This window comes from Hyla sarda, chromosome 7 (assembly GCF_029499605.1).
Source record: "Hyla sarda isolate aHylSar1 chromosome 7, aHylSar1.hap1, whole genome shotgun sequence".
Taxonomy (NCBI): domain Eukaryota; kingdom Metazoa; phylum Chordata; class Amphibia; order Anura; family Hylidae; genus Hyla; species Hyla sarda.
Genome location: NC_079195.1, coordinates 25,410,919 through 25,434,687, shown reverse-complemented (window position 1 = coordinate 25,434,687; position 23,769 = coordinate 25,410,919). Strand labels below are relative to the sequence as shown.

At 45.3% G+C, this 23,769-nt stretch overlaps 1 protein-coding gene across 1 annotated transcript in view; it reads left to right on the top strand.

Moving 5' to 3' along the window:
• Nucleotides 1-23,769, top strand: part of LOC130281752 (ephrin type-B receptor 5-like) — a 181,896-nt gene that overhangs the window by 19,381 nt on the left and 138,746 nt on the right. Inside the window, exons 2-3 of the mRNA XM_056529337.1 lie at nt 19,066-19,130; nt 19,251-19,959. Coding sequence (XP_056385312.1) covers nt 19,066-19,130; nt 19,251-19,959 — 774 coding nt within the window. The remainder of the gene's footprint in view (nt 1-19,065; nt 19,131-19,250; nt 19,960-23,769) is intronic.

Here is a 23,769-nt window from a genome sequence, read left to right as displayed (position 1 = left end):
GAGAGATAAAAGGGCAGCCCTTTTTGTCCCCTCGATCAAAAACCCCCAAGGTAGCCTAGAACATCTTACTTCTGAAATACTCAAATGCTTCCACTCCTATTACTCTGACCTGTATGACCTGTCTGGCGTGGGTGGGACTCCTCCTTCCCCTCCACACGCAATATCCTCATATCTTCGCCGCACGGCTCTACCGTCCCTATCGCCTGAGGTTGTAGCTAGTCTGGAGGATCCCTTCACTGCTGAGGAACTGGACGTTGCCATTTCCTCCTCCCCCTCAGGTAAATCCCCGGGACCTGACGGCTACACCGCCCGGTTCTACAAGGCTCTTAAAACTGAGATCTCCCCCCTCCTTTTAACAGCCTTCAATGCCATTACCCCCTCCTCAGGTTTCCCCGACTCATTCTTAGCCGCGTACATCACGGTACTCCCGAAGGAGGGCAAAGACCCCAATCTTTGCCAGAGCTATCGTCCCATCTCCCTACTAAACTTGGATGCCAAGCTATATGCTAAAATGTTGGCTCTCCGCCTCACCCCCCTCTTGGAGTCCCTAGTAAACCTGGATCAAGTAGGGTTTATCCCTTCTCGGGAGGCCCGCGACAACACTCTCAAAACCTTTACCCTGCTTCACCATGCCCAATCTTCCAATCTTCCCTGTATGGTGTTGTCCCTGGATGCTGAAAAAGCCTTTGACCGGGTGGGATGGGACTTCATGAGGGGTGTGCTGCAACAAATGGGTCTGGGGCCCACGGCCCTAGGTCGCATATTAGCCCTATACCGTAACCCCACAGCTAGAATTAGAATCAATGGGTCCCTTTCCCCCCCAGTTTTGATCCGTAATGGTACCCGACAGGGATGTCCCCTTTCCCCCCTGCTCTACGTATTGGTTATGGAGCACCTGCTCCAAGCCATTAGACTTGATGGTAACATTTGTGGCATTCAGGTTGGAGATTTGAATTTTAAATGCTCTGCATTTGCAGATGACCTTCTTCTTTATGTCTCATCTCCTGAAACGTCGCTCCCCGCTCTTATGTCGGCATTGGAGGACTTCAGTGCTCTGAGTAATTATAAAATCAATATCTCCAAGTGTATAGCCATGAACGTATCCCTCGACCCCTCCCTTGCCCTCAGATTACAGGGACTATACCCCTTCTCCTGGCACCCATCCTCGTTTCGCTATCTTGGGGTTCTGATCCCCAAAGACCTCTCTCGGATAGTGGAAATGAACCTCACCCCCCTGATATCCAGATTTAAGGGTGACCTTGCTAAGTGGGACCGAAAGGATTTCTCATGGATAGGGCGTATCAATATCTTAAAAATGAATCTACTGCCGCGTTTGCTCTATCTGTTCCAGACTCTGCCAGTGACGCTCTCACGTGCTTATTTCAAGCCCCTGACCTCTCTCTTCTCTAATTTTGTCTGGTCCAATGGACGGCACCGTCTTTCCCAGACTGTCCTGGCTCAGCCTAAAACAGATGGTGGCCTGGCTTTCCCCGATCCATACACGTACTATATAGCTACGCTAGCGACCCGTATACTCGACGGATTCCACTCCTCCCCTACCAAATTATGGGTCCAACTAGAAAATAGACTTTCCCCTTTCCCCCTCACTTCCCTCCCATGGATTCGCCCTGCATATTGGACGATGGCCACCAAAGGCCCTCTTCCGTTTGTTTCAAGGGTTATTCTCAACTGCTGCCTAACACATCTCTCCAGACTCAACCTCCTCAGAGCCCTAGGCCCCTTAACCCCCCTGGTTGGCAATCCGGACTTTTCCCCGGGTTCCTTTCCGGGTGGCTTCTTGACTCTACGCGACGTCAGCCCGATTATTAGGGTCCTTCAGGCTTCCTCTTTGAAGACGCTACCTGACATCCTAGGGGATTCCGTACTGTCACAGTTCCACTCTTTCCAATACTTTCAACTCCGGCATTTTTACAACACATGGCGAGCCCCGGGTGAGCTGCACAGGGATCCTACCCCATTCGAGAAACTTTGCTTAGCTCAGTCTGGACCCACTCATACAGTATCCTTAGTATACTCCATGCTTCGCACCCGTGACTCTCGTTCCCTATTGCCTTACCAACGGAACTGGGCGAAAGAATTGGACTACACCCCCAGCACTGCCGAATGGGACACCTCATACCTCTTGTGCCATAAAGCCTCTAGAGCAGTTGCCCTTCAGGAGACTAATTATAAATTGCTCTCTCGGTGGTATAGGGTTCCGGCCTTACTTCACCGTTTTTATCCCTCGGTCCCGGAGGCATGCTGGAGGTGTGGACAAACCAAGGGAACCCTCACGCACATTTGGCACTCATGCCCGCTTTTAGCCTCCTACTGGTCCTCGGTCCGCGCTCTCATATCGGAAATTACGGGTATGCAATTAGATGATACTCCTCAGATGCTCCTCCTCTCGATGTTGCCCGGGTCACCAGATTCCCTGCGGAAAAGTCTCACAGGTGTTTTACTAGCAGCGGCCAGACGAGTCATCCCTAGACGATGGAAAACCACCGCTCCCCCCACGACTACTGATTGGCTTCGCGAAGTCCTGCACATTCAGGGGCTGGAGGAATGTCTAGCAGATTTGAATGCCTCCACCGACCGATATATCCTGCGCTGGCGCCACTGGCTGGATTTTGCGGCCTCACCCAGCTTCCTCCAATATGGCCTCACCTGAACCCCCTCCTTTTCCTCTCGCTCACCTGTCCAGCCCCACTCCCCCCCCCCTGACCCCGCCTCCCTCCCTACACCCCCCCCCAGCACCCCACCCACTACCGATTGCAATGATTACCCCATTACTTGCCTACTATGTTCAGACTTACTAGACTAATGTTACTACTCGGATGAGTATTGGTTCTCCCTATAAGGCACAACTTTGCCCCTGCTGTACCTTGCTTGCTAGGCTTATTTTATATGTACATGTTGTGAACCTGGTGTGTGATATTGTTCCTTTATTTTTTTGCTTAATAAAGCTTATCGTTGAAATAAAAAAAAAAAATAAAAAAATAAAAAAAAGAAACAAAAAAAAATAACCTATACATACAAGGTATTGCCATGTCCGTAATGACGTGTACTATAAGGCTATAATATAAATTAAAAAAAAAAATAAAAAATAAGCAAAATTTGCCAATTTTGGTGCAAATTGTGGAATAAAAAAGATCAAAAGGCAGCATGTATCACAAAAATGATACCAATAAAAAGTATAGCTTGTCCCGCAAAAAATAAGCCCCACTCAATGGCGTCGGACAAAAAAAAAAAATAATTAGTTACGGCTGTCAGAAAATGATAACACAAAAAAGGGGGAAAAAATTATTTTGCTCAGAAAAGGAAAAAAAATACTTAAAAAGCTATATAAAAATGGGTATACTGTAGCCATAATCTTACTAACCCACAGAATATATATAACATCACTTTTACCGCGCAGTGAACACCATAAAATAATAATTTTTTTAAAAGCCAGAAATTTTCCAGTTTTCCACAATATTTAGGAGTTTTTCACAAAAAATGCTGCATGTGTCAACAAAAATGTGTGTGTATATATATATATATATATATATATATATATATATATATATATACACACACACACACACACACACACACACAAATGAATATAAGTATAACCTAAATCCCATAATCCCATCTTCCAGTTCATTTCACTGATTAATCAGTGTTTCTCAACCAGGGTGCCTCCAGCGTTTGCAAAACTACAACTCCCAGCATGCCCGGACATCCTCTGGATTCTTGCTGCTCGAGTAGAGCAGATCTTAACCGTGCCTGTTTAAAATGAGGATTCCCTTATGCTTTATTTTGCATTAAAATTGTAAAGCTTTTTTTTTTTTCTAAATTGAATTAAAATAAACAGTTAAATTCTTAATTAAATTACAATAAATAAATGAAATTGAATTCATTAATTTAAACCTACAATTCATTGGATATTATATATATATATATATATATATATATATATATATATATATATATAAATATATATATATATATATATATATATATATATATATATATATATATACTTAAAAGAATAAAAGTAAAACCTAAATCCCATAATCCCATCTTCCAGTTCATTTCACTGATTAAATAAATGTTTCTCAACCAGGGTGCCTCCAGCTGTTGCAAAACTACAACTCCCAGCATGCCTGGACAGCCAACAGCTGTCCAGGCATGCTGGGAGTTGTAGTTTTGCAACAGCTGGAGGCACCCTGGTTGTGAAGCACTGGATTAAGTAATTGCATGTTTCACTTTCTGTCCTAATTTCCCCCTGGATCTGTGTGAGGTGAGAAGAGGATGTTAGTGACACATGACATTCCGTGCGAGAATCCCTTTTTTGACGAGGAAGCCCAGTGTCACAGTGCATGGCAGACGTCACCAACGCCGTGCGCCAGTGGCCATAAGTCTAAACAATGCCAGCCCGACCGGGGCTGGGCTCAGCTGTTACATGCATGCTGTATGACCTACTTCTCATCCCGCAGATAAAAAAAAAAAGATAAAACTCCAGAAAGAAATGCGAATGAGACGGGAAAGGGAAAAAAAAAATATGAATTCTTCAATTCGCTTTGGAGAGTCCTTGAAGAAAACGAGCTATTGCTCAAATCAGATTTGTTTGTCAACCATTTATTTTTTGAGAATTCATTTTTTTTTAAATAATTTTCTATTTTACTTTCTATATTTTATATTAACCCATAAATCTTGTAATTCCCATTCTGGCCACTAGACCTAAAAAACTAAGCTGAGGCTTCCTGTTCTGTTTAAATCACTTCCCAGCAGTCTCCTCCTTATCATCACAGACAGGATTATAGGGAAAGAAGACACCAGTGTATAGATAATAGAGATACACACAATAGCTGTTGCTCATAGCTCAGCCTCCCCCTTCCTGTAGAATAGTGGTCTCAAACTATCACCCTCCAGATGTTGCAAAACTTCAACTCCCAGGATGCCTGTTGGCTGTCTGAACTTGATGGGAGTTGAAATTTTGCATTATCTGGAGGGCCGCAGTTTGAGACCACTGCTCTAGAACAGTGTTTCCCAACACGGGTGCCTCCAGCTGTTGCAAAACTACAACTAACTATATCTTAAACTTGGCTTATTCACACTAAAATAAAGCATCATAAAGTATCCCAGGTTGTTGCTAGATGCCTGCCGGTGTTAAAATGCACACTTGGAAGAAGACGCAGTGGCTTTTTCCAAGACTTTCAAAAATTATCCCTTTTTGGGAACAGCAACAGGATTGGTGTCCCAAATCAGTGAAGAAGAAATAGCCTTTGTATGAAAATCAGAAAAAAATTATGGGTTATGTATGTGTAGCCTGGCTGAAAGTAGCAGCAGAAAGGGTGATGTTAGACTGGTGGGCTTAATAGTACCCAGCTCACAGCAGGAGGTGGCTTCTTGTAGTTTCCAGCGTACAGCAAGAGGTTTAAAAATGTAGGTTTTTCAAACTTTTCAAGGCCTAGCTGAAGATAGCAGCAGCAAGGGTGATGGTGGACTAAATGACCTAGTAGTAGGCAGAGTACAGTAGGAGAAAGCGGACTGGCAAGAGTTGTACTAGGCAGCAGACAGCAGGAGGTTTAAAAAATTAGGTTTCCTAAATTTTCAAGGCCTTGCCTGAAGTTACAGCAGCAAGTGTGATGGTGGATTAGAGGAACTAGTAGTAGCCAGCATCAGAGGTGTAACTAAAACGTTGTGGGAGCCCAATGAAAAATCTGTAACAGGGTCCCATGTGTACTATACATCATTTAAACTACTAGTGCCTTCTTATCGGTCAACGGTGCCTCATGGCCCTCTCAGTCAAAGGGCCCCAATGCGACTGCTCTAAAACCTCTATTGTTACTCTACAGTACAGCAGGAGGAGGTGGACTGGTAAGGGTTGTAGTAACCAGCGGACAGCAAGAGGTTTAAAAATGTTTCATTATTCAAATTTTTTAAGGCCTAGCTGGAAGTAGCAGCAGTAAGAGTTAGGCAAGACTAGAGGGTCCTATAGTAACCAGTTGTCAGTAGGAGGTTTAAAAATGTGGGTTATGGAGGGGCAAGCTGTGCATAACTAGCTTGCCCCCTGACTGGTGAGCAGTTAAGGGGTTAAGAAATATACAGGCAATGTTTTTTAGCCCCCTCCCCCGCCTGTAAAAACTTGTTGGTAACTATAGTGGTATGTCCCATGGGTGGGGGGGGGAAGGAGTGCACCAATCAAGGGTCTAATAGTTTCCAGGCTTTCAGGGGCCCTCCCCTGGGTATTTATAGCTGTGGTGCCTCCCATCCCCCCTCAATCTGCCCAGGACCCGGAGTTTTGCCCTCCCTCCCTCCCTTTTTGTATCTCTGTTTATTGTAAGTCACAGCTTGGCGGTAAGGAGACGGTGAAAGCGGGGTCAACCCGGGGTAGACCTCCACACAGGACAGTGTGGCAGCACCTCTTGGGTTGGCAAGAAGCCAATCGGTGTCTTTGTTACAGTTAAATTGTTATTTATATAAGTAATTTCATAAATAAAGCTGTGGCCGATCCCCACCCACGGAAAAGTAGAATTCTTGTTGTGTCAGTTATTATTTAATTAATTATTGTAGTAAGGGGGAGGGGTAGTTATAGCCTGCTAGGAGCTAATTGGGTCTCAACAGTCTTCAAATTCTGCACTGAATGCCCTATGCTCTACACTAACAACTGCATGGAGAGGTCCACCCTCTCCACCACATGATTGGGCACAGCGGAGACTAGTAGTTACTGTAGCCACCAGACAACAGGTATTGGTGGACTAGGGATACCTGTAGCCAGACTTTATGATGCCTCTTCATTTCCTTATGTAGAGGCCTAATTCCTAAAGTCAGACCCTGCCTGTGCCTTACTTTATTTCTACAGATACTGGACTGTTCCTAGTAATGAATTTCCACATGGCAGGATACCATAAATAGCTATGTACGTCACCACCTGACTGTGCCCCTGTTCTAGAAGTTTGTTTCTCAAGCCTTCAGATGCGACAGCATTGCCTTCACCGGTTCCTGAATAGTGTTGAGCGCAAATATTCGAAATACAAATTTTTACGGTGAATATCGGCACTTTGCGATTTAGCGAATATTTAGAATATTGTGATATATATTCGTAACAATGAATATTCATTTTTTTTTCAAATATATGCAAATATTCAAGAATATCAGCACTTCCAGTCAGAGGACACTGATCCCTCCCTTCATTTAGGTGAAAGATAGAATCGCGCATGCGCACTAAGCAAATTTCATTACAAATTTTTGCATGGAAAAAAAAGAGAATGAACATAGCGAATATACGCATTTCGCGAACATAGGACAAATATTAGGCCATATATTTGCGAAATATCGAGAATTTGAATATGGCCCCTGCCGCTCATCACTAGTCCTTAACTGGTTAGACCAACAGACCTTAGCACATCCACCATGATGCCTTACAGTATTCCCACCATGTCTACAACCATTAGTCCCACTGCACCCCCCCCCCTCCAAAACCTCAGCAACGTTCTCCAGAGGCTGAATGTGACACGACTCCTCCTTGCGGCTAGTGCTATCCTTCTGTATAGCAGTAAGTGTGTGTTTGTGTGTGGGGGGGGGGGGGATACAAACAGTACAACAGAGCCATAAAACGGTAGATGAGGAAGAATTCACTGACAGTAGACTCACCATCATATAGTCAAACTCTTCCTTCATTAACCCAAGAATATAGACGTACAAGCGCTTTCGAAGGCTAATGCCCATTAAAGGGTACCTCTCATCAAATAAACTTTTGATATATTTTAGATTAATGAATGTTGAATAACTTTCCAATAGCATGTTAATGAAAAATATGCTTCTTTCTATTGTATTTTTCCCGATCAGTCCTGTCAGCAAGCATTTCTGCCTCATGCTGGAGTCCTAAACACTCAGAGCTGCCAGCCTGCTTTGTTCACAGCCAAACAGGCTGTGAACAAAGCAGGCTGGCAGCTCTGAGTGTTCTCCTTTGTGAACAAAGCAGACTGGCAGCTCGTAGCGTTTAGGACTCCAGCATGAGTCTGAAATGCTTGTTGACAGGATTGGTAGAGAGACCCCTAGTGGTCATTTCTTCAAAGTGGAAAATTAAATAGAAAGAAGCATATTTTTTAATAACATGCAATTGTAAAGTTATTCTGCATACATTAATCTATAATATATCAAAAGTTTTTTTGATGAGAGGTACCCTTTAAGTGTAAACACTTCTTATTGTGCTGTTAGCTTACAACCAGGTAAACATAACATATGTTTTATCAAACCAGAAAAGTGTACATTAAGCTCTTTAGGAAGTTAATGAACCTTATATGTAAACATTTCTTATTGTACTGTTAGCTTACAACCGGTAGATATACTGTGTGTGCGCTTAAAGGGGTACTCCGGCCCCCGCAATCTTGTATTCGCCACCCACCTGTTTGAGCTGCATGCCGCGGTGCCAGCTCACAAACAGCCGGGTGGCGACCACGAGGCCGGAGTATCATGACGACACGACTCCGCCCCCGTGTGACGTCACCCCCGCCCCCGCTATGCAAGTCTATGGGAGGGGGCGTGACGGCCGTCACACCCCCTCCCAGAGACTTGCATAGCGGGGGGTGACGTCACGATCCTCCGGCACCGTGGTCGCCACCCGGCTGTTTGTGAGCTGGCACTGCGGCGTGCAGCTCAAACAGGTGGGTGGCGAATACAAGATTGTGGGGGTCCCCAGCCCCCGTGTGATGTCATCCCCTGTCCCCGCTATGCAAGGTCTATGGGAGGGGGCGTGACGGCTGTCACGCCCCCTCCCATAGACTTGAATAGCGGAGGCGGGGGGGTGACATCACGATATTCCGACCCCGTGGTCACCACCCGGCTGTTTGTGTGCTGGCACCGCGGCGTGCAGCTCAAACAGGTGGGTGGCGAATACAAGATTGCGGGGGTCCCCAGTGGCGAGACCCCCACGGTGAGACATCTTATCCCCTATCCTTTGCAGAGTACCCCTTTAAACCCTGTAAATATAAGAAAGGCGCTGGAGATGGCAATACTGCATTCACAGCAATTTAAATATGTATTGGTATCATATAGGTCAGCCCACGGCTTTGCCAGTGGCAAGAAATTTCTGTAATTTGGTGTTTTCAACAAAGAAACTATCAAGCGTAATGTAACTGTAAGCATCTAGATTCTAGAAAGAATAATAAATGCTACATGTTTGCACCAAATAGGATGCTTTCCCCATACACCATTTATAATACAGTGATCCCTCAACTTACAATGGCCTCAACATACAATAGTTTCAACATACAATGTTCTTTTCTGGACCATTGTAACTTGAAACCAGACTCAACATACAATGTTATGGACATTGAAGCGTGTCACAACTGGAGGAACTGACCAATCAGAATGGGCATTTTACTGGTAATCACCTCTATTACTGAAGTGCCTGCACTGACTGGCTGTCTGGTAGCGCCCCCTACAGTACAGGGAGGAACTACAAGTTCTGTACTACTCCTTACCTGTGCCAGGGTTAGCTGCTCCTTTTGGACACCAAGTAAGGGCGGCTCCATTTGGGACACTGTGTGTACTGTATAGGACCCCTGTCCCTGTCCTCTACATAAACCATTGTTTCCCAACCAGGGTGCCTCCAGCTGTTGCAAAACTACAACTCCCAGCATGCCCGGACAGCCAACGGCTGTCCGGGCATGCTGGGAGTTGTAGTTTTGCAACAGCTGGAGGCACCCTGGTTGGGAAACACTGACATACACAGTGATTTACAGCTCCCAGCAGATCTTTATTACTTTTATATATAAGGACTTGCTATATCTATATTAGTTATCTACTTATTTTTCTTTAATCCTCACTTTTTTCTATTTTTGGATGACATTTTGGTGGCTTTAGAACCAATTACCAGGTTTCCATAGAGTTCTGGTCTCAACATACAATGGTTTCAACATACAATGGTCGTCCTGGAACCAATTAATATTGTAACTTGAGGGGCCACTGTACTGGTGTTATTTTATGATGCAGCAGGGTACAGGTAAAACCTGCTACCTCTAGACTCCCTACAGCTACAACCTTGACACAAGGGCATCAGATTAACATACTGTATAATAAGTCAGGAGAAAGGGAGACGTCTTTCCGAAAAAGAAGACCACCTCAGGCTAGAAGAATTCCATTCCTATTACTTCCACATGTAATAAAGAGGAAAATCACACAATGGTAGTGGTTAGGGAGAATTTTTCACAGTTTTCAAAGGATAAAAAGACTATTTTGAATAACACATACTTCATTTCAGTTTAAAGGGAACCTGTCCCATCTACAGTCCAGTCTGTAGACATCATGTTATAGAGCAGGAGGAGCTGAGCAGATGATATATACAATACAATACAATCTGCAGGTATCATGTTATAGAGCAGGAGGAGCTGACCACAGATATACAATACAGTACAATCTGCAGGTATCATGTTATAGAGCAGGAGGTGCTGAGCAGATGATATATACAATACAGTACAATCTGCAGGTATCATGTTATAGAGCAGGAGGAGCTGAGCAGATGATATATACAATACAGTACAATCTGCAGGTATCATTTTATAGAGCAGGAGGAGCTGAGCAGATGATATATACAATACAGTACAATCTGCAGGTATCATGTTATAGAGCAGGAGGAGCTGAGCAGATGATATATACAGTACAATGCAATCTGCAGGTATCATTTTATAGAGCAGGAGGAGCTGAGCAGATGATATATACAATACAGTACAATCTGCAGGTATCATGTTATAGAGCAGGAGGAGCTGAGCAGATTATATATACAATACAGTACAATCTGCAGATATCAAGTTATAAAGCAGGAGGAGCTGAGGAGATGATGTGCACAATACAGTACAGTCTGCAGGTATCATGTTATAGAGCAGGAGGAGCTGAGCAGATTATATATACAATACAGTACAATCTGCATGTATCAGGTTATAGAGCAGGAGGAGCAGAGCAAATGATATATACAATACAGTACAATCTGCAGGTAACATGTTATAGAGCAGGAGGAGCTGAGCAGATGATATATACAATACAGTACAATCTGCAGGTATAATGTTATAGAGCAGGAGGAGCTGAGTAGATGATATATACAATACAGTACAATCTGCAGGTATAATGTTATAGAGCAGAAGGAGCTGAGTAGATGATATATACAATACAGTACAATCTGCAGGTATCATGTTATAAAGCAGGAGGAGCTGAGCAGATGATGTACACAATACAGTACAGTCTGCAGGTATCATGTTATAGAGCAGGAGGAACTGAGCAGATGATATATACAATACAGTACAATATGCAGGTAACATGTTAGAGAGCAGGAGGAGCTGAGCAGATAATATATATACTATACAGAACAATCTGCAGGTACCATGTTATAGAGCAGGAGGAGCTGAACAGATGATATATAAAAAACAGTACAATATGCAGGTATCATGTTATAAAGCAGGAGGAGCTGAGCAGATGATATATACAATCCAATAAAATCTGCAGGTAACATGTTATAGAGCAGGAGGAGCTGAGCAGATGATATATACAATACAGGACAATCTGCAGATATCATGCTATAGAGCCGTTGGCTGTCCGGGCATGCTAGGAATTGTAGTTTTGCAACATCTGGAGGTCCACAGTTTTGAGTCCACTCCACCATAGCAGGTAGAGGCTGTGGTGAACAGTTTACTATGGCACCAACCACCCTTAGTAAGGTCAATTACTGTACATATTTGGTATAAAACCAATAAATAAAGATTTATTATTCCAAACACAGACACGTTTCAAGACTAAACGTCACTTTCTCAATGTGAATTAGGCTTGGGCAAAAACACTGAGAAAATCACAAACTTATTTCCGCAAGGAAAGACGCCAATACGGATTAAATTACGTAATGAGTTACGTGTCCACAATCTGTATGTTACGCCGAGCGCTCCGGGTCCCCGCTCCTCCCCGGAGCGCTCGCTACACTCTCGCTACTGCAGCGCTCCGGTCAGATCCACTGACCCGGTGCGCTGCGATACCGCCTCCAGCCGGGATGCGATTCGCGATGCGGGTGGCGCCCGCTCGCGATGCGCATCCCGGCTCCCGTACCTGACTCGCTCTCCGTCGGTCCTGTCCCGGCGCGCGCGGCCCCGCTCCCTAGGGCGCGCGCGCGCCGGGTCTCTGCGATTTAAAGGGCCACTGCGCCGCTGATTGGCGCAAGTGGTTCTAATCAGTGTGTTCACCTGTGCACTCCCTATGTATACCTCACTTCCCCTGCACTCCCTCGCCGGATCTTGTTGCCATTGTGCCAGTGAAAGCGTTTCCTTGTGTGTTCCTAGCCTGTGTTCCAGACCTCCTGCCGTTGCCCCTGACTACGATCCTTGCTGCCTGCCCCGACCTTCTGCTACGTCCGACCTTGCTTCTGTCTACTCCCTTGTACCGCGCCTATCTTCAGCAGTCAGAGAGGTTGAGCCGTTGCTAGTGGATACGACCTGGTCACTACCGCCGCAGCAAGACCATCCCGCTTTGCGGCGGGCTCTGGTGAAAACCAGTAGTGACTTAGAACCGGTCCACTAGCACGGTCCACGCCAATCCCTCTCTGGCACAGAGGATCCACCTCCTGCCAGCCGGCATCGTGACAGTAGATCCGGCCATGGATCCCGCTGAAGTCCCTCTGCCAGTTGTCGCCGACCTCACCACGGTGGTCGCCCAGCAGTCACAACAGATAGCGCAACAAGGCCACCAGCTGTCTCAACTGACCGTGATGCTACAGCAGCTACTACCACAGCTTCAGCAATCATCTCCTCCGCCAGCTCCTGCACCTCCTCCGCAGCGAGTGGCCGCTTCAGGCCTACGACTATCCTTGCCGGATAAATTTGATGGGGACTCTAAATTTTGCCGTGGCTTTCTTTCTCAATGTTCCCTGCACTTGGAGATGATGTCGGACCAGTTTCCTACTGAAAGGTCTAAGGTGGCTTTCGTAGTCAGCCTTCTGTCTGGAAAAGCTCTGTCATGGGCCACACCGCTCTGGGACCGCAATGACCCCGTCACTGCCTCTGTACACTCCTTCTTCTCGGAAATTCGAAGTGTCTTTGAGGAACCTGCCCGAGCCTCTTCTGCTGAGACTGCCCTGTTGAACCTGGTCCAGGGTAATTCTTCCGTTGGCGAGTATGCCGTACAATTCCGTACTCTTGCTTCTGAACTATCCTGGAATAATGAGGCCCTCTGCGCGACCTTTAAAAAAGGCCTATCCAGCAACATTAAAGATGTTCTGGCCGCACGAGAAATCCCTGCTAACCTACATGAACTCATTCATCTAGCCACTCGCATTGACATGCGTTTTTCCGAAAGGCGTCAGGAGCTCCGCCAGGATATGGACTTTGTTCGCACGAGGCGTTTTTTCTCCCCGGCTCCTCTCTCCTCTGGTCCCCTGCAATCCGTTCCTGTGCCTCCCGCCGTGGAGGCTATGCAGGTCGACCGGTCTCGCCTGACACCTCAAGAGAGGACACGACGCCGCATGGAGAATCTCTGCCTGTACTGTGCCGGTACCGAACACTTCCTGAAGGATTGTCCTATCCGTCCTCCCCGCCTGGAAAGACGTACGCTGACTCCGCACAAAGGTGAGACAGTCCTTGATGTCAACTCTGCTTCTCCACGTCTTACTGTGCCTGTGCAGATATCTGCCTCTACCTTCTCCTTCTCTACTATGGCCTTCTTGGATTCCGGATCTGCAGGAAATTTTATTTTGGCCTCTCTCATCAACAGGTTCAACATCCCGGTGACCAGTCTCGCCAGACCCCTCTACATCAATTGTGTTAACAATGAAAGATTGGACTGTACCATACGTTTCCGCACGGAGCCCCTCCTAATGTGAATCGGACCTCATCACGAGAAAATTTAGTTTTTGGTCCTCCCCAATTGCACTTCCGAAATTCTCCTCGGACTACCCTGGCTTCAACACCATTCCCCAACCCTGGATTGGTCCACTGGGGAGATCAAGAGTTGGGGTTCCTCTTGTTTCAAGGACTGCCTTAAACCGGTTCCCAGTTCTCCTTGCCGTGACCCTGTGGTTCCCCCTGTAACCGGTCTCCCTAAGGCCTATATGGACTTTGCGGATGTTTTTTGCAAAAAACAAGCTGAGACTCTACCTCCTCACAGGCCTTATGACTGTCCTATTGACCTCCTCCCGGGCACTACTCCACCCCGGGGCAGAATTTATCCTCTCTCTGCCCCAGAGACTCTTGCTATGTCTGAGTACATCCAGGAAAATTTAAAAAAGGGCTTTATCCGCAAATCCTCCTCTCGTGCCGGAGCCGGATTTTTCTTTGTGTCCAAAAAAGATGGCTCCCTACGTCCTTGCATTTACTACCGCGGTCTTAATAAAATCACGGTAAAGAACCGCTACCCCCTACCTCTCATCTCTGAACTCTTTGATCGCCTCCAAGGTGCCCACATCTTTACCAAACTGGACTTAAGAGGTGCTTATAATCTCATCCGCATCAGAGAGGGGGATGAATGGAAAACGGCATTTAACACTAGAGATGGACACTTTGAGTATCTGGTCATGCCCTTTGGCCTGTGCAACGCCCCTGCCGTCTTCCAAGACTTTGTTAATGAAATTTTTCGTGATCTCTTATATTCCTGTGTTGTTGTGTATCTGGACGATATCCTGATTTTTTCTGCCAACCTTGAAGAACACCGCCAGCATGTCCGCATGGTTCTTCAGAGACTTCGTGACAATCAACTTTATGCCAAAATGGAGAAATGTCTGTTTGAATGTCAATCTCTTCCTTTCCTAGGATACTTGGTCTCTGGCCAGGGACTACAAATGGATCCAGACAAACTCTCTGCCGTCTTAGATTGGCCACGCCCCTCCGGACTCCGTGCTATCCAACGTTTTTTGGGGTTCGCCAATTATTACAGACAATTTATTCCACATTTTTCTACCATTGTGGCTCCTATCGTGGCTTTAACCAAAAAGAATGCCAATCCTAAGTCATGGCCTCCCCAAGCGGAAGACGCCTTTAAACAGCTCAAGTCTGCCTTTTCTTCGGCTCCCGTGCTCTCCAGACCTGACCCATCTAAACCCTTCCTATTGGAGGTTGATGCCTCCTCAGTAGGAGCTGGAGCGGTCCTTCTACAAAAAAATTCTTCCGGGCATGCTGTTACTTGTGATTTTTTTTCTAGGACCTTCTCTCCGGCGGAGAGGAACTACTCCATCGGGGATCGAGAGCTACTAGCCATTAAATTAGCACTTGAGGAATGGAGGCATCTGCCGGAGGGATCAAGATTTCCAGTTATTATTTACACCGATCACAAGAACCTCTCCTATCTCCAGTCTGCCCAACGGCTGAATCCTCGCCAGGCCAGGTGGTCTCTGTTCTTTGCCCGATTTAATTTTGAAATTCACTTTCGGCCTGCCGATAAGAACATTAGGGCCGATGCTCTCTCTCGTTCCTCGGATGCCTCGGAAGTAGAGCTCTCTCCGCAACACATCATTCCTCCTGACTGCCTGATCTCCACTTCTCCAGCCTCCATCAGGCAAACTCCTCCAGGGAAGACCTTCGTCTCTCCACGCCAACGCCTCGGAATCCTCAAATGGGGTCACTCCTCCCATCTCGCAGGTCATGCGGGCATCAAGAAATCCGTGCAACTCATCTCTCGTTTCTATTGGTGGCCAACTCTGGAGACGGATGTTGTGGATTTTGTGCGAGCCTGCACTGTCTGTGCCCGGGATAAGACTCCTCGCCAGAAGCCCGCTGGTCTTCTCCATCCTCTGCCTGTCCCCGAACAGCCTTGGTCTCTGATTGGTATGGACTTTATTACAGACTTACCCCCATCCCGTGGCAACACTGTTGTTTGGGTGGTCGTTGATCGATTCTCCAAGATGGCACATTTCATCCCTCTTCCTGGTCTCCCTTCAGCGCCTCAGTTGGCAAAACAATTTTTTGTACACATTTTTCGTCTTCACGGGTTGCCCACACAGATCGTCTCGGACAGAGGCGTCCAATTCGTGTCAAAATTCTGGAGGGCTCTCTGTAAACAACTCAAGATTAAATTAAACTTTTCTTCTGCCTATCATCCTCAATCCAATGGGCAAGTAGAAAGAATTAACCAGGTCCTGGGTGATTATTTACGGCATTTTGTTTCCTCCCGCCAGGATGACTGGGCAGATCTTCTACCATGGGCCGAATTCTCGTATAACTTCAGAGTCTCTGAATCTTCCTCCAAATCCCCATTTTTCGTGGTGTACGGCCGTCACCCTCTTCCCCCCCTCTCTACTCCCTTGCCCTCTGGTTTGCCCGCTGTGGATGAAATATCTCGTGATCTTTCCACCATATGGAAAGAGACCCAAAATTCTCTCTTACAGGCTTCATCACGCATGAAGAAGTTAGCTGATAAGAAAAGAAGAGCTCCCCCCATTTTTTCTCCTGGAGACAAGGTATGGCTCTCCGCTAAATATGTCCGCTTCCGTGTCCCTAGCTACAAATTGGGACCACGCTATCTTAGTCCTTTCAAAATTTTGTGCCAGATTAATCCTGTCTCTTACAAACTTCTTCTTCCTCCTTCTCTTCGTATTCCTAATGCCTTTCACGTTTCTCTTCTTAAACCACTCATCATCAACCGTTTCTCTCCCAAACTTGTTTCTCCCACTCCTGTTTCCGGCTCCTCGGACATCTTCTCCGTAAAGGAGATACTGGCCTCCAAGAAGGTCAGAGGGAAAACTTTTTTTTTGGTCGATTGGGAGGGTTGTGGTCCTGAAGAGAGATCCTGGGAACCTGAGGACAATATCCTAGACAAAAGTCTGCTCCTCAGGTTCTCAGGCTCTAAGAAGAGGGGGAGACCCAAGGGGGGGGGGTACTGTTACGCCGAGCGCTCCGGGTCCCCGCTCCTCCCCGGAGCGCTCGCTACACTCTCGCTACTGCAGCACTCCGGTCAGATCCACTGACCCGGTGCGCTGCGATACCGCCTCCAGCCGGGATGCGATTCGCGATGCGGGTGGCGCCCGCTCGCGATGCGCATCCCGGCTCCCGTACCTGACTCGCTCTCCGTCGGTCCTGTCCCGGCGCGCGCGGCCCCGCTCCCTAGGGCGCGCGCGCGCCGGGTCTCTGCGATTTAAAGGGCCACTGCGCCGCTGATTGGCGCAAGTGGTTCTAATCAGTGTGTTCACCTGTGCACTCCCTATGTATACTTCCCCTGCACTCCCTCGCCGGATTTTGTTGCCATTGTGCCAGTGAAAGCGTTTCCTTGTGTGTTCCTAGCCTGTGTTCCAGACCTCCTGCCGTTGCCCCTGACTACGATCCTTGCTGCCTGCCCCGACCTTCTGCTACGTCCGACCTTGCTTCTGTCTACTCCCTTGTACCGCGCCTATCTTCAGCAGTCAGAGAGGTTGAGCCGTTGCTAGTGGATACGACCTGGTCACTACCGCCGCAGCAAGACCATCCCGCTTTGCGGCGGGCTCTGGTGAAAACCAGTAGTGACTTAGAACCGGTCCACTAGCACGGTCCACGCCAATCCCTCTCTGGCACAGAGGATCCACCTCCTGCCAGCTGGCATCGTGACACTGTATCAGTCTAATTCGCATTGAGATGGAGATGTTTAGTCTTGAAACGCGTCTGTATTTGGCATAATAAATTTGTGCATATTGGTTTCATACTGTATATGTGATTGACCCCACTACGGGTGGTTGGCGCCATAAGAAATCATTTTTTTACTGAATCTCTATTAGAGATTGTCGCTGTGTCCATATCGGCCAACAAGCCCCTTCATCACAAATTCCTGGGAGGCACATCACCATTTGATGTTTCTATACACTCGAATATAAATGGTTGTGTCTTGTACGTAGCAACAGAAGGTGGGCAAAGCTCTAATCTGATTATTTTTTTCTTTCCAGTCACATACTGCTGGTAGAAGAAAATAATTATGTATAAAGGGGTTATCCACCATAAGATGTCTTTAGTACTTACCTGCTAGACAATAATGGACATGCTTAGGAAGCATGGTCTTGGGGCTGAATGGCTGTGTTGTGAGATTACCATAACACTGCTTCTTACTTTTTTTTAAATGGATATTTCCTGTTGGAGTTCCCTCCATACAACTACAAGTCCCAGGATCCCTTGTTTGTAAGTGTGAGGTCACTTTTCTCCCTGTCACACTTTAGCCCCCCCCACCCTTTGCAGTGGCTGATGTGTGGGAGGGTGAAAAGTGACCTCACACTTACAAAAAGGGATCCTGGGACTTGTAGTTGAAGGGAGGGAACTCCATCAGTATGCATGACACTACAATTTCCTGCAACCTTGTGGAGAATTATATCCTTTTCACCCAGAGGTTGACGCACCCATTGAAGCAGTCAGGCTCCCTCTAAACACCTAACTAGTGATGTAATGTCTTGGGCTGCACTGCAAACGGGAAAAACCTGAGACCATACTCATTTTGTATGCGGCTAAAACAAAACATTGTGGCAAAGATCACATAAGAATTTAAACACAGGTACAGATACAGTACTATAAACGACACTAACTTTACAACTCCTGTAGCACAATCAAATAAAACAAATCCTGGAATACCCCTTTAAGGTGCAATCTAAAATTGTAAAATGCAGTCCAAGATAGTAGCGGTGAAAAGTCACATGGTAGAGGTGATACCACAACTAGTACAGGTTCCTCTACAGATGATAACTTCTGGTGGTTGAGGTGCGCCATCAGATGTCTAACTCTAAATGGTAGAGGCCACAATGAGATTAGAGAGGTGGAACTTTAGATAACCACTATAAGGTTAAAGTGACTTGGACCAACCATTACAATTGACTCTGGAAGCCCACCCTAAGGTAACATGCAAATTTTACATGTTTTTTTTTTTTTTGATCTTTAGAATTCAACAAAAATGCTAAACATTTATTGTGATTTGTGCAATACTTGGGTTTTTACATGATTTTATTCATAGCAAACTACAGAGACAGGTCTGTGCCCTCAATCTATTCAGAGGCCCACCAGGACCAATCAGAACCTAGATGGCTAAAGAACAATCTAAGATGTAGAAGTTACACCACCTAAAACAGTCTTTAATGACTTAATTTGCTTTCTTGTATTACAGAGATCCTACTTGATACAACGCAAGAAACCTCAGAGATTGGCTGGTCAACCCGCCCAGAAGGAGGGGTAAGTAACCCATGGAATGTTAATAGAAACTGTGCCAAATTAGTTGTATTTAGGACATATTAGTTGTTGCTCAGCTTTCTTTGTTGCCATTTTTTATTATTTTTTTATTTTTGTTTGCAGTGGGATGAAGTCAGTGCTTTGGATGGGCAGCGGCACCTCCTGCGTACCTATGAAGTCTGCAACTCCTACGTTCAACGCTCCAACCAGAGTAACTGGCTACGCACAGGCTATATTCCCAGCCGCAATGCTCGACGTGTATACGTCACGTTACGTTTTTCAGTACGAGACTGTGCCAGCCTACGGCCACCACCGTCTCGACGTCACCTGGCCTGCAAGGAAACATTTACCCTATATTATCGCCAAGCAGATAGCGCCATGGAAGCTGAGGATTGGGAATGGTCGGAAGAGTCTTGGATAAAAGTAGACACCATTGGAGCTGGTAAAAGCTTTACAAGAGACCCAGGAAAAGGTGGGCAGGGTCCTCGGATGGACGAGAGAACTATTGATTTTGGACCTATAGAAAGAAATGGATTCTACTTGGCCTTTGTCGATTCGGGAGCTTGCCTATCTTTGGCCGGAGTAAAAGTTTATTTTCACAAGTGCCCAGCTACTATAAGGAGTCTGGCATCCTTTCCTGAGACCCCATCAAGTGGAGAAGGTGGAGCATCACTGGCGGAAGCCACCGGAAACTGTATAAATGGCGCTCATCTTGTGGGGACAACACGGCTCAGTCTACACTGCGGAGGAGAGGGTGAATGGATGGTGTCCAGTGGAAGCTGTGCCTGTGACCCGGGGAGAGAAGAGAGTGAAGAAGGAACTGAATGTCGGGGTAAGATATGCAAAACATATTGTATGACTAAACAGGTCCACCATGCTCCACCAATAAGATACATGCAATATGGGTAGGGTATACTTCTGCTATATGGATAGGGTATACTTCTGTTATATGGGTAGGGTATACTTCTGTTATATGGGTAGGCTAGACTTCTGTTATATGGGTAGGGTATACTTCTGTTATATGGATAGGGTATACTTCTGTTATATGGGTAGGGTATACTTCTGTTATATGGGTAGGGTATACTTCTGTTATATGGGTAGGCTAGACTTCTGTTATATGGGTAGGGGATACTTCTGTTATATGGGTAGGGTATACTTCTGCTATATGGATAGGGTATACTTCTGTTATATGGGTAGGGTATACTTCTGTTATATGGGTAGGCTATACTTCTGTTATATGGGTAGGGTATACTTCTGTTATATGGGTAGGGGATACTTCTGTTATATGGGTAGGGTATACTTCTGTTATATGGGTAGGGTATACTTCTGTTATATGGGTAGGGTATACTTCTGTTATATGGGTAGGGTATACTTCTGTTATATGGGTAGGGGATACTTCTGTTATATGGGTAGGGTATACTTCTGTTATATGGGTAGGGGATACTTCTGTTATATGGGTAGGGGATACTTCTGTTATATGGGTAGGGTATACTTCTGTTATATGGATAGGGTATACTTCTGTTATATGGCTAGGCTATACTTCTGTTATATGGGTAGGGTATACTTCTGTTATATGGGTAGGGTATACTTCTGTTATATGGGTAGGGTATACTTCTGTTATATGGATAGGGTATACGGGTAGGGTATACTTCTGTTATATGGGTAGGGTATACCTCTGTTATGTGGGTAGGGTATACTTCTGTTACATGGGTAGGCTATACTTCTGTTATATGGGTAGGCTATACTTCTGTTATATGGGTAGGGTATACTTCTGTTATATGGGTAGGGTATACTTCTGTTATATGGGTAGGGTATACTTCTGTTATATGGGTAGGGTATACTTCTGTTATATGGGTAGGGTATACTTCTGTTATATGGGTAGGCTATACTTCTGTTATATGGGTAGGCTATACTTCTGTTATATGGGTAGGGTATACTTCTGTTATATGGATAGGCTATACTTCTGTTATATGGGTAGGGTATACTTCTGTTATATGGGTAGGGTATACTTCTGTTATATGGGTAGGCTATACTTCTGTTATATGGGTAGGGTATACTTCTGTTATATGGGTAGGGTATACGGGTAGGCTATACTTCTGTTATATGGGTAGGGTATACTTCTGTTATATGGGTAGGGTATACTTCTGTTATATGGGTAGGGTATACTTCTGTCATATGGGTAGGGTATACTTCTGTTATATGGGTAGGGTATACTTCTGTTATATGGGTAGGGTATACTTCTGTTATATGGGTAGGGTATAGGTCTGTTATATGGGTAGGGTATATGGGTAGGGAATACTTCTGTTATATGGGTAGGGTATACGGGTAGGGTATACTTCTGTTATATGGGTAGGGTATACTTCTGTTATATGGGTAGGGTATATGTCCCTTATGAGGAACGGTGTCCTACTCATATTTCAACTAATCTAAGAAAAAGCTAAAGCTGAATATAAGTGCACACCATAAATGCTACTCAATAAAAAAAATTGCTTATTTTATTGTACAAACTTTATTTGACATATACATGACACAATGATATACATAAATATACAGAGACATCTAAAAACATTTAAAACTTGCCCACTAGGAGCGCCAGCACAACTAAGGAGAGAGGTCAAGAACCCCATCCCCCAAATTTGTCACCCTGTTCCAAATGAGACATCAACAATAATCCAGCAAAAAATTGGGCAAAATTATACTATAAATTGTGAACCTCTGCATAAAGTGCATAAACTAAAATCCTATGAAACAAATATAAGGCAGGCAATCCATAAATCAGATACATATGTCACAATATTGCTACAATGGAACAATTATCCTGCAACAACAACACCTATTGTAGAACATAATATAGTCTATATAAATCCTAAAATATGTAAAAAATGTGACAACACCCCTGAGGAAGTCGCTTGGCGACGGAACGCGTGGGTTCCTGTGTTACCCTGACCACTGTATTTTTGTTGCATCATCTCTCACCAGCCTGGTTTGCTATCTATGCCTCTGATTTTTTACATAGGATTTATATAGACTATATTATGTTCTACAATAGGTGTTGTTGTTGCAGGGTAATTGTTCCATTATAGCAATATTGTGACATATGTATCTGATTTATGGATTGCCTGCCTTATATTTGTTTCATAGGATTTTAGTTTATGCACTTTAGGTTCACAATTTATAGTATAATTTAGACCAATTTTTTGCTGGATGTATTATTGTTGATATCTCATTTGGGACATCGTCACATATTTGGGGGAGGTGGTTCATGGCCTCTCTCTGCTTGGTTGTGCTGGCGCTCCTAGTGAGCAAATTTTAATTGTTTTTAGATGTCTCTTACCAATTTTTATATTGAGTAGTATTTATGGTGTGCACTTATATTCGGTGTTAGCTTTTTCTTGGATTAGCATGTATGGTTATTTTCTCTGTAAGTGGCACTCAACTTTGATAAAGGTTGATCCCCCCTTTCTCATACTACAAGTGTCTACTCAGATTTCTATCCAGTAGGCATTAGCATTCCCAGCTAGATATTCACTTGGGCCTTGATCTTGGATTGGGCCTAGATCTTGGATTGGGCCTTGATCTTGGATTGGGCCTCGATCTTGGATTGGGCCTTGATCTTGGACTGGGCCTTGATCTTGGATTCAGCCTCAAACTTGGATTTGGTCTCGATCTTGGATTGGGCCTTGATTTTGGATTGGGCCTTGATCTTGGATTGGTTCTCGATCTTGGATTGGGCCTTGATCTTGGACTGGGCCTCGATCTTGGATTGGTTCTCGATCTTGGATTGGTTCTCGATCTTGGATTGGTTCTCGATCTTGGATTGGGCCTCGATCTTGGATTGGTTCTCGATCTTGGATTGGGACTCGATCTTGGATTGGGCCTCGATCTTGGATTGGGCCTCGATCTTGGATTGGGCCTTGATCTTGGATTGGTCCTCGACTTTGGATTGGGCCTTGAACTTTGATTGGACCTTGATCTTGGATTGGGCCTTGATCTTGGATTGAGCCTAGATCTTGGACTGGGCGTAAATCTTGTATTCGGCCTTGATCTTGGATTGGACCTCGATCTTTGCTTGGGCCTCGATCCTGGATTGGACCTAAATCTTGGATTGTGCCTTGATCTTGGATTGATTCCCCATCCTAACCATGGTTTACCCTATGTAAGCTATTATCTTCTGTGGTTATAATAGATTTTTTCATCTTCTAATCTTTTGTGGGGAGTTAAGGGAGGTGACAGCTCTATAGGCTACACAACATTTTATCTCTGACTGATATCAGTGACAATGTTGACTTGAGCCGTGGTCTTCAAATTGTGGACCTATAGATGTTGCAAAACTACAACTTCCAGCATGCCCGGACAGCCAACGGCTGTCCGGGCATGCTGGGAGTTCTAGTTTTGCAACATCTGGAGGTCCACAGCTGGGAAACCACATCAGTAGGCACTCGGTTTGATACCATCTTGTGCCACGATATGGCACCTTATTATTATGATGGTATTGGTTACACTCTCCAATGGAAAATTTTACAGAAACCTCTGTATATCTTCATTTGAAGGCGATAAAATCCCTGCTTTGTTACAGGGATAGGTTGCCATTCTGCATTTCCCCCATGCTGTACTCTGCAGCACTGCAACCCCAAGAAGATGA